Raw genomic sequence first — 16682 nt, forward strand, 5'->3', positions numbered from 1 at the left:
CCTACTGCTATCTTGAATTACAGTATTTGGTGCTGAAAATTATTTGTAATCCTCAGAAGTGAAATACATCGTAAATATATATCATTAGCATCTTTTTGTCCTTAAGTAGTAAATGATATTTCTGACCTGAATTCAGTAACCTTCAAGGTGTCCATGACAATTAAGACAAAAAGAGATTCAGGCAACTGATATAAGGCTATACAGCAAAACCCTCATGGGAGCTTGAACTCTACTCAGTTATTCTGAAGCCCACCCTCCTCCTATTATGGCTATTCGGTGAGTGACACTATATGTAAGAGCAAGGCTTTGGCTTCAAGGAGAACTATGTTCATAAAATACTAGATATTTGGCCTCAGTATGGCCTTCCCAAGTAAAGATAATAGTACCTATCTCAGAGAGTTGTTGTGAATAATTAGATGAGGTTACATGCATAAAGTTCTTAACATAGTGCCTGGCCAGTCATTAAGGGCCTCTCTTAACAAATGACAAAAGAATTAAATGAGACATCCATCTGCCTACGGACGTCTTCACTTGAATCTCAAACTTAGCATATCCAAATTGAACTCTTCATTTTTGCCCTCAAATGTGTTATCCCAGTTTTCTCTGTTTCAAGAAGTGGCAACTCCATTCCTTCTTTTGTTCAGGTCAGTAAACCTTGGAGTCATTCTTGAAGTCATTTTTTTTTTTTCTTAGATCCCCCATACCTCATCTGCAAATCCTGTCAGCTCTACCTCCAAAATGTATTTATAACCCAGCCACTTCTCACTCCCTCCACCCATCCCCCAGTCCAAACCACCACAATCCCCGACCTGGATTGTAGCTCTAGCTTCTTCCCACCTGACCTTCTCTCTCCCTTGCCCCTCTTACAGTCTATTCTCTACACGGCAGTTAGAAAAATCAAACTATGTCATTCCCTTGCTCAAAACTCCCCCTGGTTTCTCATCTCACACAGAATAGAAGCCCCAGTCCTTACAACAGCCTATCAATCTCCCTGGGGTGCCACCCCACCTACTTTGTTGCCCTCCCTCTGCCCATGTTCCCATTGCTCATTCCTCTGTGAACTCACTGGCCTCCTTGCTTCACAGTACTTGTTACCACATACCATCTTATGACTCTTTTTTTTTTCTCCCACCACCACCACTATGACGTATGTCTCGCAAGAGCAGGGATTTAGTCTGCTTCATTCAGCCTATTCCACAGAGCAGGGCATATTCTTTTTTGATGACTAGAAGGAAAGACACACGATGAATGCCGCACTATAAGAAACAGATGTGTTCCGTGATGTTGGGGGCTTAAGGACTAAACTAAATGCCGCAAGTTGAGGTTTATAAGTTCATCCTAAGTAAGTTTCTTTGGAAAAACTTAATCAATTAAACAATTGGCTTCACTAAGGAGAAAACTGAGGCCAAAAAACAAGCCCCAAATCACATGGTATGTGTTAGAACCTGGACTCCGTCAAGTTCTTCTGCACCAAGTTCGTATACTTGCCCCTGAAGGCCATGCTTTCGATTGAGTTTGGAGCATGCTGTAGTCTGAAGTACATACATTATAGAAAGTGTACATAAATTCAATTCTGGTTGACAGGATTTGGGGGAAAGATTTTATTTGATGTACAGTTTATTTAAAATCTTTGACTTTGGTTTTAGATTGAATGTGGTATACTGTTGTAAATGATTAAACAGCTATCAGTTGTTGTGAGCCCATGTTCCTAGCACAGTGTTAAGTGCTTTATGAGGATTAACACAATGAAGCTTTAGAGTCTTCACGAGTACTATTCTCTCCATTTTGCAGTACAAGAATCCAAGGTTAGAGGAGATGAGATATCTTGCAGAAGGTTGCACAGCTAGCAAGAGATGGGGCCAGTATCTAAACCTGAATAGTCTACCTCTAGAGCCAATGCTCTACTGAATTAAGAAAGTTGCAGTTAATATTTTATGATAATGTTTCATAAAGATGTGTCTGCTCCATAAGTTCACTTTCTTTTATCCACTTTTCTGAAAGTGAGAAAGATACATATTACAAATATCATTTTGAAAGTGTTTATTACAAATATTAAATCAGGCTGAAACTCACTTGCAAAATACATCATATGTATGTATTTCTTCTTTTAATTAACATGCAAAATGAAAAACATATCTGTGGAGAAATGCTGAGTTTTCTTATCAACATATCTCAAGGCATAATATATTTTCATTAAAAAATATATGGAGACACAAAGAGTTTGTACTCCCTTTATCAGAGATCCATTGATGTTAATAGCTATGATCTGAAATAAGCAATGATTAATTATGATATGCCTTAAGAGCTTCTTGTGAAAATACCAAATGATAACACTGAAGAGAAGAAATGACAAAACATGAGACAAGTCAGTATGTGAATCACTAAAGTTGTCATGGGTCAGGAGAAATTCCTTACAGTTCTTCTTAGACCTTAGAATTCTAAAAACCACTAAAAAGGCAGGGAAAGTTCAGAGAAAACAAGACAACCCCAGAGTTTAGATGACATAAAATCTTTCCCAAAGAATACTGAGTAAAGTAACTACGTTATTTCATTTTCAACAGCAAACTACATGATTTGAGGAACACTTACATTCTTTAAAATTCCTAAGTGAGGAGAAATGATGTGTTAAAGATAAGAAAATGTTATCTAAGCCCTTATCTTAAATATTATCTAAATACACAACCTCAAACATGATCCTATGGAAACTGGTGAGTTACAAGAAAGTTAGTTGGATGGGGAAGGAATATTCTGGGACAAAAAGGTCAGAAACGATTCCAGACATCCTCGTAAATTTGGCCATAGAGTCTAGAGCGGGAGCCAAGAACAGAAAATGGGATGACAGAAAATGAAGGCCCTTTATTCCTTTGCATTGCTATCCACTCTGCCACCTCCTGCCTAGGAGAAAGGAATAGTCATGTTCAATATTAGGTTTTCACATGTTTCCATCCCTTTAAGACAAAATCCAGAAGAGATAAGAATATCTTGGCATTTCTTTAAGAGCTTAACCATGCAACAACGGGAAACACATGAGACCAGGCGCAAAGGAGAACGGCCTCAGGGCCTCTTTTATCCAGGTTCACGAGGGAGTCATGCACTAGTCCGTCTGCCTGCCTGCCTGCGCCTGCAGTTCTTCAGTAGCCAGAGAAAGCCTCATTTGAGTTTTAAATCCAGGATTAAATAATACATCAGATTAAAGAAAAAAGCCTTGTCGTTTTCAAGTTTCTTATGTATAACTCTGAATTCGAGAATATTCTAGTTTGTACTGGAAACTTAAATCTTGGAAATTTTTGGTTTAGTTTGGCTGGATACCGTGGACTATGAAAAGAGCTCCGTATCAGGAGTGTGGAGACCTGAATTCCAATCCTATGTCTGCTATAACTAGCTATGCAGGTGGGGACAGCTCATTCAGCACCTCAGATTATAGTAAAGGGGTTAGATTAGATGCTTATCTCCAAGATTCCTTACAGCCCTATGTTTCTTCCTCATTTGAATCTTCATTCAAGAATGGTAGCTTAAAATAAATACCATATGAGACATCAATATGAGCCTCAAATGTTTAGTCTCCTAGTAACCACATTAAAAATGTTGAAAATTGATTAAATTAGTTTTAATATACTTTATTTCACCCATAGGACCAAAAAATCACTTTGATATGTAATTATTACTAAATAATATTACTTAGATTTTTACATTCTTTATACTAAATCTTCAGAATTGGTGTGTATTTTACATTTGCATTGTATCTGAATTTGGACTAGTCACTTTTCAAGTGTTCATTAGTCATGTGTGCCTAATGGCTTCGATATTGGATGTGAAAACTTAGAGGGCTTCAACTTTTCTTATCTAAAAATAAAATAAGCATACAGCCTATCTTCATGATGAGAATCCACTTAAGGCAGAAAAGCTATTCATTGAAATATTATGTTCAACATATTGAGGGTGGTATAATGCAAGAGGTGACTAACAAAGAAAGGGATGGGACTTTTGACAGGAATTGCCAGTGGAATGATTCAGAGGGAAACCGTGTCTTGTAGAAATGAGAAGATTGAACAGAAGTGATCTATGCCACCTCTAGGCCTGGTCCACAAAATCTACCCACATCATCCTCCACTTTCCACTCTCCCTCTTCCCTTATCTGCAGATGTATGCACAGTATCCACTTAAGGTCTCTGTGGCCCTAAGAACAATGGAGCCACCAAGTCAGGTGTTCTTAATCTGGAGTCTGTGAATCTTCAGAGGCTCTGTGGATGGCATTCAGGGACCAAAAGTTAAATAGAGGAAAATAACATTAGTTTTATTAACCTTCAACTCAAATTCAGCATTTCCTTCAATTCTGAATGTAGACAACAAGCCACGGTCCAAGTTTGTCACCAATAGAGCTCATATATGTTTTCACAGCACCTTTACACTGCTGCGTATCTTAGAATAGCACTTCTTCAAAGTGACAGTAGTTATTACACCCTGTGTGAGATCTTGACATTGAACGCATTAATAAAGAAGCACATATGTTATTATATCCTAGATTTAAAAAATATTTTGATAACTGCATTTCAATAAAATTGGTTCCTTTTATAATCCTGCGTCTTTTTTTCTTCATTTAAAAATGCAATTCTTAAAAAAGGTCTCTGGGCTTCACCAAACTGCCAAAGGCACGATGCACTACATGGAAAAAGTCTGAGTCAGTGAACAAGCCCATTCCCCTTCACTAGTGCCCACAAATCACATTGGACTTTGTAATGAGTGAGATATAAATCATTATAAGCCATTGAGCTTTGAGGGTTGTTTGTTTCTAGTTCGGCTATTCTGACTAGTATACAATTGAAATATGGCTTCAAGACACTACAGATTGGTTACCACCATGACCAGATTCCATGTACTGAAGAGAGGGGCACTGGCAGTGATATGCTGGTAAACCAGATCTAAAAAAAAAAAAAGGGCGCCCACCAAGGCTGGATGGAAGCTACCAAGGTGATGTCACTGAACTCTAAGTTAAAAAGGGATGCTCAGATTCAGCTCTTGCTGGCCAGAGTGAGCTGACTCCTGGTATCTCACGGGGACTACTCTCCACAATGACAGTTCCTAGAAAGGTGTCATCCTATTGTCCTTCCCTGGTTTAAGGGAAGGGGTGTGCATCGGACCCTGAGAATACTTGTTTAAAGGTTCCTATTAAACCCTTGTGACTGACTCTTTCGTAATGAATAAATAAAGCAGAATACCTTACATGCAGTAATTTGTAAATTCAACAAGCTGTTGAAAAGAATCTAATTAGTACTAATTACAATACCAGTGTCCCAACACATTATAATGCCATTGCTTCTGTAGAGGCATTGTGTTTAAACACTCTGAAACATTAATTAGTCTGCAGAACAAATGTGTGAGTTAGGCATTATCCAGCAGTATGTAAAAGCCAATTATTTACTTGGGAAAGGCCTGATGCCATTACTGATAGTAAAACAAATTGATTAACATAATAGTAGGACTGGGAAATCTGAGAATTATATTACATTTATTGAATTATATTATTCATTGTTGACTTTCTTTTAGCTCACTGAGCATTATTACATATGAGAAACTGAAGGCAGTCAGGTGACAAACCCAAAGTCTAAGATAATCCAGCTTTCAGGTTCAGCGAGTCCTCAGGAGACTGTCATGCCTGTTTTTCAAATGTGAAAGCTCCATTTATTTTTTTCTTTGTTAACGCCTTATTTGCTAAATATATATATTTTCTCTTATAATGAAGAAGTTGCCTAGAGGTATCATTTTATTTTAAGTTAATTTAAAGTGGCCTGCAATGCCTGCTTCTGCCTATTTGTAAATTCTTTATTATGTTTTGCTAAGATTAAGATGAATTTTTATTTCTGAATTAAGTGATTTATAATCTGCCATCTCATCCACTGAAAATATCCACTTCAAGTAATTTAAAATGAAATGATGGAATCAAAGATTTAGTTAATGTTTCAACTTAAACCAAGAGATAAATTATAGGTTTAGCTCATTTAAGGGGACTAACATGACTGACCTTGCTCAAATCCTATCAAGTTAATACTCCTTTTCATGAAAGAAAATGCTGTGCGGTCTTGGGACTTCTTGAGGAAACAGTTGAAATTTCTGGAAGAGCATATCCTGTTACGTTTTCTTTGAGACACTTACTTGTCTGGACACATGGGAAGCACTCAATAAATGTTAGGTTTTACTATTGCTATTATTATCATTCCTCAGACCAGGAGTTACCATTTTTAGTTAAGAACTGACATCTCAGTTGATAAGCACAATTCTCAATCATGCTCTAAAATTCTTATTTACTTTAAGTTTAAACAGTACATTTTAATTATTGTTACTGATTTAATCCTTCTCTCTAAAACCATTTTAAATATTTATACTCCAGAGAGTCCACATTTGCTGTTGATACTAATAAAATTTATCTTTATTCTAACTCTAAGCCTATGTCTGCTTTGCTCAGGCAATTATTCAGACCTATCTATCTAACTCTCTCAGGATGAGTTGCATAGGAAATAATTCCTTAAACAAACACATTCAGTCCAAATTTGGAAAACCTCTGAATTCTTTTGAGCTAATCATAGAAACTGTCACTTGTTCTTTGTGCACCCCAGAGTGAAGGGTGTAAGACCCCTATGAACAATGCCCTTTTTAAAAGAACATCCGCATTTCCCTTCATTTGTGAGCTGACCCTGCTCCGCTGCTCCAACCCCAGGCCAGCCCCTCTCTACAGCTACTCGTCCACAGACAGTTCTCTGCAGCTGTTCTGCACCTCTATCAGCACTATGGAGAATGTTGGTAGCAGGCCAGGACAATCACATCTCCAGATGTTCCAATGGGCTACAAAAACACAGTGGCCGCATGGCTCTTTCCTAAAGACTGGAGACTGGAAGGATTTTTCTACATCTTCCATTTTCTCCTCATCATGTTCATGCCTCCACTTTCACACATGGAGTGTATTTATAAGAACTGCCTTCCATCCTTGTCTGCTAATTGCATCATGTCTGTAATTTCTATGTCAATTTCTATTGACTTATTTTTTTTTCTTAGAGGTATGGATGTTTTCCTGCTTCTTCATTTGCCTGGGGTAATTTTCAACTGGATGCTGGATACTGTGAATTTTACATTGTTGAATGAGCATTTTGTTGTACTCCCATAAAGGATCTGGACTTTGTTCAGGCATGCAGTCAAGTTACTTGGGATCAGTTTGATCCTTTTGAGGTTTGCTTTTAAATTTTTGTTAGAGCAAGTCCAGAGCAGCCCTGTAGTCTAGGACTAATTTCTGCTCACTACTACTGAGGACTCTAACCAATGCCCTATATATTACAAAGTTTTTCTACTTTGGATGATGGGAGCATGAACTATATTCCGCTCTGGGTGAGCTCCAGGAATTGCTTGGTCCTATTAATCCACAGACAAATGATCTTCTGTTCTTTGATAATTTTCTTCCCTTCATCTTCTTTGTTCTCTATTTTCTGGGACTTCTGTTAGTCAGATATTAAAAATTTGGGGATTGACCCTTTAATTTTTTTCGTTATAATATTGCCTCATCTGTTTTCCATCTTCTGATCTTTGTGTTTATTTTCTGGAAGATCTTCTTAACTTTTTATCCCCAAAGTCACAACTGGATTTTTAAAATGTTGATCATCAGATTTTAAATTTTTAAGAGCTCTTTCTTATTCCATTATCATTGTTTCTTCATCACATCCTGAACTTGTTTTACAAATACAAAACTTCTCTTACTTTTTAAGATATCCATTTTAGCTTTAAAAATGTTTTTCGAGCAAGGCATGGTGGCTCAAGCCTGTAATCCCAGCACTTTGGGAAGACGAGGCGAGAGAATTGCCTGAGTCTGCAGGTTCGAGACCAGCCTGGGCAACATGGTGAGACCTTGTCTCTACAATAAATCTACTTGGAAGACTGAGGCGGAAGGATTGCCGGCACCCAGCATGTTGACGCTGGGGTGGCCGTGAGCGTGCCACTGCACTCCTACCTGGGCAATGGAGTGAGACTCCAACTAAAAAAAAAAAGTTTTTCTTGCCCCTCCCCTATCTTGGGGAGGTGAATCTCTCCTTTCTCTCTCTCTCTCCCTCATTCACTTTCTAAATAAATGAATATTTTTCAATCTAAATAAATAAAAATGTTTTTCTTCTTTCATTAATTTATTAAGCAAGTATTTATTGATCAGGAACCATGTATTCAGACACTGATCTATTTGCTGAGAATACAGCAATTAAACAAAACAAAGATCCTGCTTCATGGTGCTTCCGTTCTAGTGATGGCAGGCAGGCAATAAAATATCAACAGGGACCCCCTCCCATCAAACCTCTCCCTCCTGCTCACTACACTCCCCACATACCACCCTTTCTTCAGTTCCTTCAAGTTCTTCCCCTTCCTTCTCCTTCTATATGTTCTCTCTACCAAAAGTGTTCTTCTCATGGTTCTTCACATGAATACCAACTTATTTATCCTTCTGAACACCACAGTCAAAGTATATCTCATCTCCCTACCCTGTCACCACCATCAGTCTTCTATTTCAGTGCTCTTTTTAATCCCTTCATGACACTTATCAAAATCTGTAACATTGGTTACCTACTTAATAGCTTCCTTCTTCATGTTTCCTTCTTGCTAACCAAATCTGATTTTGTTCAGGTATCCATAATCCTCCTTATAACCATGTGCTTCAGAGAAGTGGCTCTACCCCCAGTCCAGAGGCGATTCTTGATTGGTCTAACCAAATTATGATAATTCCATATTCTTGCCAGAGATGGTTTAGGAAGGAATATGTGACCCAACTCTGACATATGGAATATAAGAGGAAGTTTGCTAGTAAGGTATCTGGGAAAAGTTTCTTTGCTCTCATAAAGAGACTCAAAGAATACATAGATCTCTTTTTAGTCTCCAGGACATCGCCATACCAAAGAATGCAATACCATTTGCTACTCCAGCCACCTTTCAACCATAAGGAGAGCTAGCCTATGGATAGCAGAAAGATAGAAATAAGCTGGACTTTGGTGAAATCACTGAATCACTAAATTAATCCCATCTTCAAATTTCTTTGAGTTTCTTGTTTTGAATTTTTGTTGTTTTTGTCTTGTCTATTTGTTTGTTTTTTGAGACAAAGTCTCACTCTGCTGCCCAGGTTGTAATGTAATGGTACAATCATGGCTTACCACAGCCTTGACCTCCTGGGCCCAGGTGATCCTTCCATCTCAGCCTCTCGAGTAGTTGACACTGCAGGCATGCACAACCATGCTCAGTTAATTTTTCTGTTTTTTGTAGAGAAGAAGTCTCACTTTGTTGCCCACGCTGGTCTTGAACTCCTGAACTCTTGGCCTCAAGCAATCCTCCTGCCTCAGCTTCCCAAAGTGCTGGGATTACAGGTGTGAACCACCATGACTGGCCTATGAGCTCTTCTTAAGGACTCTGTAAACAATGAGCAAACACCAGAGAGTCACCAATATAAGGGCTGATGTATTAAATAACATAATTGGAGACCAATGAATACACGAGAAATGAGAATAGAATATAATAGACACCTGCTGTGACATAATAAAAATCATAAAATACAATTGGGGGAGAACTGGATTAGCATGTCCAAAAATTTTGTTGCTGATTTTTAAAATAATTTATTCAACAGTTTTCTATAATCATAATTTATGGTAGCGGTATCCATATTGTTATTCTGAAACTGTTGTGTGTATTAGGTGGGAAAAGCAAATGAGAACTTGAATATATGTAATTCTACCATCTTTTGTGCCTTTGAAAAGCACAATTCTCAGTGAAAGGAAATATAAATATGATATACATTTTTGTCCAAGTTCTGACCACTAAAAAAGTCCAGAAATAATGGTCAACCTAGTCAGAGCAATGAGCATCCCTAGACCCAAACTATCATCTTGAAACATCATTTCCCACTAAAAAGATAGCTGGTTTTCTTACAAATTTTGCTTATTCCAGGTATGGGGATTGGTCTTGAGGTTGATCAAGTCTCGCTATTCCTGTCAATTTGTAGAAAAAAAGGAGAAAAATGCGTGTAACTGCACCATGAGCAAACTGTGGAAAACACTACATGTCAAATAGCACAGGTCCTTCAATAGGTATTTTGCAAATAAAAGAAAGATGTAGAGGAAACCTGTAGACTGAAAAGACATATATTTAGATGAGTAAGACTATAGTGTTTAAAAATGATATAACCATAAGAATGTATGAGGATGTCATTATTATGAAATCTAGGATTAGGAGTGTAATCATATGTTACTGGGGAACCCCCAAATAACTGTAGCTCATGGTGTTCATGCCTGTGTGTAGTTCCCTCTTTTTGAATCTGCGCTGGCTCCAAGGCTGGGCTTTAACTAATACAATGTGGCAGAGAATTGCTGTGCCCTTCCAGGCCTAAGCCATAAGTAGTCCTAGATGCTTTTGCACTCTTGCAAACCTTGACCTACCATTTTAAAAGTTCAGTATTCTACCGGAGAGATCATCTAGAAAGGCCACCTGGAGAGAAAGAAGCCTTCTTAGTTAATCCAGCCATCAGCTAAATGCAGCCACAGGAATAACCTCCAACAAAACAGAAAAAATAAGAAGTAGAACCACCCAGCTACTATTCTGTCCCGATAACAGAACTGTGAACAAATAAATACTTGCTTTAAAAGCCAGAATCTCTGAGGTTGTTTTTCAGGCAGAAATAGATAACTGAAAATAATGGTTATCTTTGGAGAGACAGAGGGATCTAGAACTGAGAAGGGGCCTGTGAAGCTCTTTCTATTTCTTAACTGGGTGATGGTTGCCTAGATATTTGCCTTATAATGAATGACTCACTAAGCTATGCATTTGCTTAGTGTGGTTTTCAAAATCTATGTCTTATTTCAAAATAAAAATAGTTTTTAAAGGGAAAAAGAAAAAATTATCCACATGGTTTGGCATGGAGACATTTACTCTTCTTCCAAAATTCCTGAGACTATGAACCTTTTAAAAATCATTCTGGGGCTCCTTGTAAAAACTATTACTTTATTTTAATCCTACAGACTCATTCCATACAACATCAAGCATAAAAATATAAACTAGACCTTGCAATCTGCCAAATAAAATTAATTGCTTTCATATATTTAAATATGTTATTTTTTCCTATTAGTGAAAAAAAAGACAGTAACAAAAGCAGGGGAGGGGGAGATATTTTCAAGCTGGCTTGCATTTTCTTATTGGCAGCAACTTGCTAGTCTCTTTTTAAAATGAATTTTCCAGTTTCGAAGAAGAAAAATCTGTAATGCATTTGGGGTTGTGTTTAGTTGTCTGTGTGTGTGTGTATGTGTGTGTGTATGTGTGTGCATATGTTTGGAACTGTTCAAATTTTGGCCCACATGTCCTGTGCTTTGCTAAACTACCTTAAACAGACTGTAGCAGATGAATTGTGCTTGTATTCTTTTGTCTTCCTTTCTGTTATACTTTTTACTTCTGACTTCATTTCCCGTCTCATTAACGCAAATTGTTATATGTATCTTGTTTCTTAGAGTGATGTTACCTAGCTATACTGACCCAAAAAATTAAAATTTCTGATCAGGAGATTAAAATTCACTGCTGTTATTCACACTGCATATTTTGTAAGATTTTCACAGTCCATTTATTTTAATTAAATTAGAAACTACTGTTTTAAAAAATAGGCTCCTACTGCTTTACTTTGTGTGATCCCAGTTCAGACCTTCCCAAAGATTACAATAAAGTAAAACTACAATCAGTTCAGTAGTCCACAGTAAAAATAAAAGAATTAAAAACTACTGTCACCTTAGCAATTACTATACTAGTACGCCCTGGACGATGTAGTCCCCTTGCAGCCGACGACCATAGTCAAAGACATATTTCATCAAGACGAGGTCTTGCTTCAGCATCTGACTCTATGGGTCTCAACAGGGTTTGTCTGGAACCCACAAGGGGGAAAGTCACAGGAGAAAATGTTAATTTGTCTCAGTCTACTGTCTGCTTTCTTTTTGATGGAATCTAAGAAACTGTCCGCTCACAAAATCTGTTATGGCTTTGCAACATTCCACTTGGGGCTTCTTAAAGAGCTTCCCATTTCCAAAGTCTTGGTTTCAATTCACAAAGACTAAAGGAAATGAAAAGTGAGTATTGACCCTATAAGTTTCCAGTCTGCGGTCGTTTTCCTTATTCAAAACTCCTGCTAGCTTCATCAGTAGTTTGGCTTGCTTAAAAGTATTTCTTGAATCAAAATATAAAGTGATCAGTACTGAGCCCTCTCGCTCTTCTTTTCCCCAACCACGCTACTCCAGAGGAGCGGCAACTCCTTACTTCTTAAAAGGTCTCATTCATTTCTACAAATGAGGAACTGAGCCAAATACTAACAGTATAATCTTTACCCACGTTCTACTTTCGTTTTTTGTTTTTTTGAGTTGGAGTCTCACTCTGTCGCCCAGACTGGAGTGCAGTGGCCGCTCCCGGCCACCGCAGCCTCGACCTGCTGGGCTCCAGCGATCCTTCCACTCAGCCTTCCGAGTAGCTGGGGCTACAGATGCATGCCACCACTACTGGCTACTTTTTTATTTTTTTGTAGAGATGAGGTCTCTCTATGTTGCTCAGGCTGGTCTCAAACTCCTAGGCTCAAGTGATTCTCCCACCTTGGCCTCCCAAAGTGCTGGGATTACAAGTGTGAGCCATTCTGCTCAGCCTTTGTCTCTTCTTCAAAGGGGAAGCAAACTTCCTCAGAAGCAGCTGGAAGACATTCCCTCAGGCATCATTGACCAGATCATATCACAATCCCATGCCTAGTATAATCACTGGTGAGAAGACCACAACACCATGTGAGACACAGACCAACCAGCACCCACCCTCAGGGACCATAAATGGGGCTAACGTTTCTGAAACAGGGGGCTGCATGAATAAGCTTCAACATCTGAACAAAACTGGGGTCCTGCTAGAAAGGGGAATGGGGAAAGATGTTGGATTGACATCCAGCACTGTCTACCATACTCTATGTCCTAACTTTCCCATCACAGTATACTGCCATTACTAGCCAGATAACCTGGACTCTAAGACTACACTGCCATAATCACTCTGGTAAATCAGATCAGTTCTTATGCCCATCTCCCACCCACAGATCATGACTGAAGAAGAAGACTAGCACTACACATCTAGACTGAGTCAACTGCAAATGCGGACAGCTCACCCCATCCTCCACTTCGCCAACAGAGACGTCACTCTAGACGCCATTATCAACATAAATTTTATATCTAGCCACCTAAGTTAACTCTTGTGGTACAAACATGAAGGAACTCCCCATCAAAAAATACATGCTATTTTTAAGCTGAAAATCATTTCTTACTTTATAAGCATCAGATCATTGATGAGAATTTCAGGGGAAGCCACAGAGTCCCTTCACACATTAATTGTGATTGACTATGTAATCATAAATCTGGGGGGTGGAGTAATGGACAGTTTTCCTAACTGCTACTTGCTGCTAGCAGGTCTAGGAGTGCCCACCAACTCCACACAGGATCTAGGTCTCCCACAGCTCTCAGCTGCACTGTGGCACTGATTTTTCAGTACTTTTCTGTCCCTCCACAGAACCTCTTATGTGGGAGAGTTTTCAGGTTTGTTTTCTTTTTGATTCATAAAAAATTCAATGGCAATTTTAAAGAGGAAATAAAATTATTGCTTAAACAGGAAAACACATTGTGGGACTGTTTTTCCTACAGTTCAATTTTGGGCATATCAAAAGGTTTAAAAGAAGAAAAACAAACATAAAAAGAGAAGAATATTCTAAATTGACCTCTTGACCACTGATGCCTGCATTATATGAGCGCTCTTTCTCATTAAAGGACGATCCTTTTAGATCAGGGCTAAATGCATCACTGAAGCCTAACACATGGCACTGCTCATGGGATCACAAGTTGGTCACAGTATTATCTTAATAGATAATACTTAAGATGTTTCTTTTTTTTTTTTTTTGAGTTGGAGTCTCACTCTGTCACCCAAGCTGGAGTGCAGTGGCACACTCATGGCCACCCCAGCATTGACTTGCTGGGCTCCAGCAATCTTTCTGCCTCAGCCTTCCGAGTACCCGGAACTACAGGCGTGCACTACCACACCCGGCTAATTTTTGGTTTATTGTAGAGACAAGACCTTGCCAAGTTCCCCGGACTGGTCTCGAACCCTCAGACTCAGACAATCCACTTGCCTCGGCCTCCCAAAGTGCTGGGATTACACGCTGAGCCACCAAGCCTGGCCAAAGATATTTCTTAATAGAAACATTCTACCAAGGGAAATTACTGGAAATCCTCTAGAAACAATTCTAAAAAGTTATTCTGTTGTAAGAAACATGAACCTGGTAGTAATTTCCCAGAGGTAACATCTTTAGGGATGAAGAAACTCCTAAACACACCTGACACATCATTACCCAGAAACCAGCTAATTCCTAAGAAACAATGTGTTTTCAAAACATCCATATGACATGTGTTTTGAGGCACACAGGAGAATGGCAGCTGCTGAATGATCTGTATAAAAGTAAACCCCTGATTCACCATCCTTAGCACACTAGAAGTACAATTGCTTATAGCACACACAAAATAAAGTTAACAAAAGTCACCCAAAAACATACTGACCAGCTATCCTTCTTGTTAGCAAAGTTTATTAAGCTTGAAAGAAAGTTACTGTCATAGTTACAGGAGCTTTAAAATCTGCAATATTTCAGTGATGGATTTATAAGACTTTATAAGAAACAGGTCATAAAACAGTATTTAAAGAAGTTTACTGTCATACTTTCAATTGCTTTGCTTACAATTGAATCACAGCTTGAGAATATTAATACTTATATGCTAAAAGGTGGGGAAAGAGGTAAAGATAGGGATAGGGTTTTATTCAGGGACCTGGGGCTTCAAAAACCTCAGAAAATCACAGCCCCATGACCTTCATTTGCTCACTCACTAACAATTTACAACACCAGGCATTTTTTCCAAGGTTTTTTTCTCTTTTGGCAAGACTAATATTCTCACATGAAGCAACAAGTCATTTTCTCTAGAAGTATTCTAACTTTAACTCTTCCCTTTCCCAAAGTGCCCTCCCAAATATAGAATGAAGGGATAAAACTGAACAAGACTAGGGGATGTCACGACTGTCACACCATCTGCTATAGTTTTAGTCATTCAAACACATTCATTACAAGCTCTTCATGGAACTTCCCCATATTTTTGCATGTGCAATAATTTAGTAGCTTTATACATTTTCTTGTCATCTGAGTACAATGCCTGCATCAGTAGCAACAACTGTCATGACCATGAAGTGATCTTTAAGTGAGTTAACCCTTCATACTGCTGGACTTCAAATGAGTACTGTAGACAGCCATGCCTCGACTTTAGGGGCCTCTAAACTTGCCAGTGAAACCATATAAAATAAATGTCCTCAACATAAATTTGCTAACAACCAAATGCAAGCCCTTTCTCGCTGTGTTCTGCTACATAGCTCTTTCAGCCCCCTAGACACTGGTAAAAAGCAAGCACATAGCCAAATTTTTAAGACTAAGGAAGGCTTAGTTTAGCTCTTTTAGTTTTAGTTTAGTTTTTTACTAACATAAATAGATCATCCATCATTTCTCTGCTTAATAAATAACAGCAAAGTGATACTTGACCAAGTGTAATCCCCTGACAATGTGGGCTATTGATGATCCTTTACCTCCAAAAGCACGAGAGCAGAAATCTGGAAAATCAATTACGTTGCTCAAGGGCCCTGATTTGCTATCCTTTTTAAATAATCCTAAATGTTGTGGTGACTGAAAATAAATATAGAACAAGGACACAAAAGAAATGCTTTCCTCTTAAGAAAAGGCCTAAGGACCAGAAGTGTATTAAGAAGAAGTTAACCATTTATTTAAAGAATTAGGGTAAAACCTAGAATTTAATACCTAGTTTAAGTTTAGAAGGTATTTCTGGGCTGGACACGGTGGGTCACACCTATAATCCCAATACTTCGAGAGCCTGAGGTGGAAGGATTGTTTGAGCCCAGAAGTTCAAGACCAGTCTGGGCAACATAGGAGACCCCCTCTCTAAGAAAAATAAAAAATTAGTTGGGTATGGTGGCCTGTGCCTGTAGGCCGGTAGTTCCGGTGACTGGGGAGGCTGAGGCAGAAGGATCATCTGAGCCCAGGAGGTCAAGGCTGTGGTGAGCTGTGATCATGCCACTGCACTCCAGCCTGGGTGACAGAGTGAGACTCCTGACTCAAAAAATAAATAAAAAATAAGGTATTTCTGAAGGGGGGTGGGGGGAAACACTCCATTACCAAATGTTAGGTAATCGTTGAAGGCAAGGTTGGATGGGGTATGGAGGGAAGAGGGGAGGCCAGTACATCCAGGAGATAGAGTCAGGACTTCCTGCAGTTTCAGCTAAGTTTAGTTTTTGTTTTGTGCCCCGTCACTCCATCTCTGATGATCTCCCCAAATGAGCTTGTCCCCGTCCACGACTTTAGCAACGGTTACAAAACACGCCAGCGTTCCTCTTTTGCTTCCCCCCTCCCCGGGGAGGGAAGGGAACCGCACAACCTGGGAACGTGATGACACTCTCCTTTCTGCCTCTGATGAAATCATCCCACAAGTGTGATATGACGGAGTTCAAGTGAAGCTGCGGCCGACGCCGCGTCTTCCAAACACCAGGTCGACACTACCGGGGGGGATTCTGCTTTGCCG

General features: G+C 39.0%; 1 protein-coding gene across 1 annotated transcript in view; it reads right to left on the reverse strand.

Annotated features, from left to right (window-relative positions):
• Window positions 1-16682, reverse strand: part of FAM129A (family with sequence similarity 129 member A) — a 131868-nt gene that overhangs the window by 113919 nt on the left and 1267 nt on the right. The window contains exon 2 of the mRNA XM_021716580.1: window positions 15676-15772. Coding sequence (XP_021572255.1) covers window positions 15676-15772 — 97 coding nt within the window. The remainder of the gene's footprint in view (window positions 1-15675; window positions 15773-16682) is intronic.

This window comes from Carlito syrichta, unplaced genomic scaffold, assembly GCF_000164805.1.
Source record: "Carlito syrichta isolate Samal-C Ts95f unplaced genomic scaffold, Tarsius_syrichta-2.0.1 Scaffold308845, whole genome shotgun sequence".
Classification (NCBI taxonomy): Eukaryota; Metazoa; Chordata; class Mammalia; order Primates; family Tarsiidae; genus Carlito; species Carlito syrichta.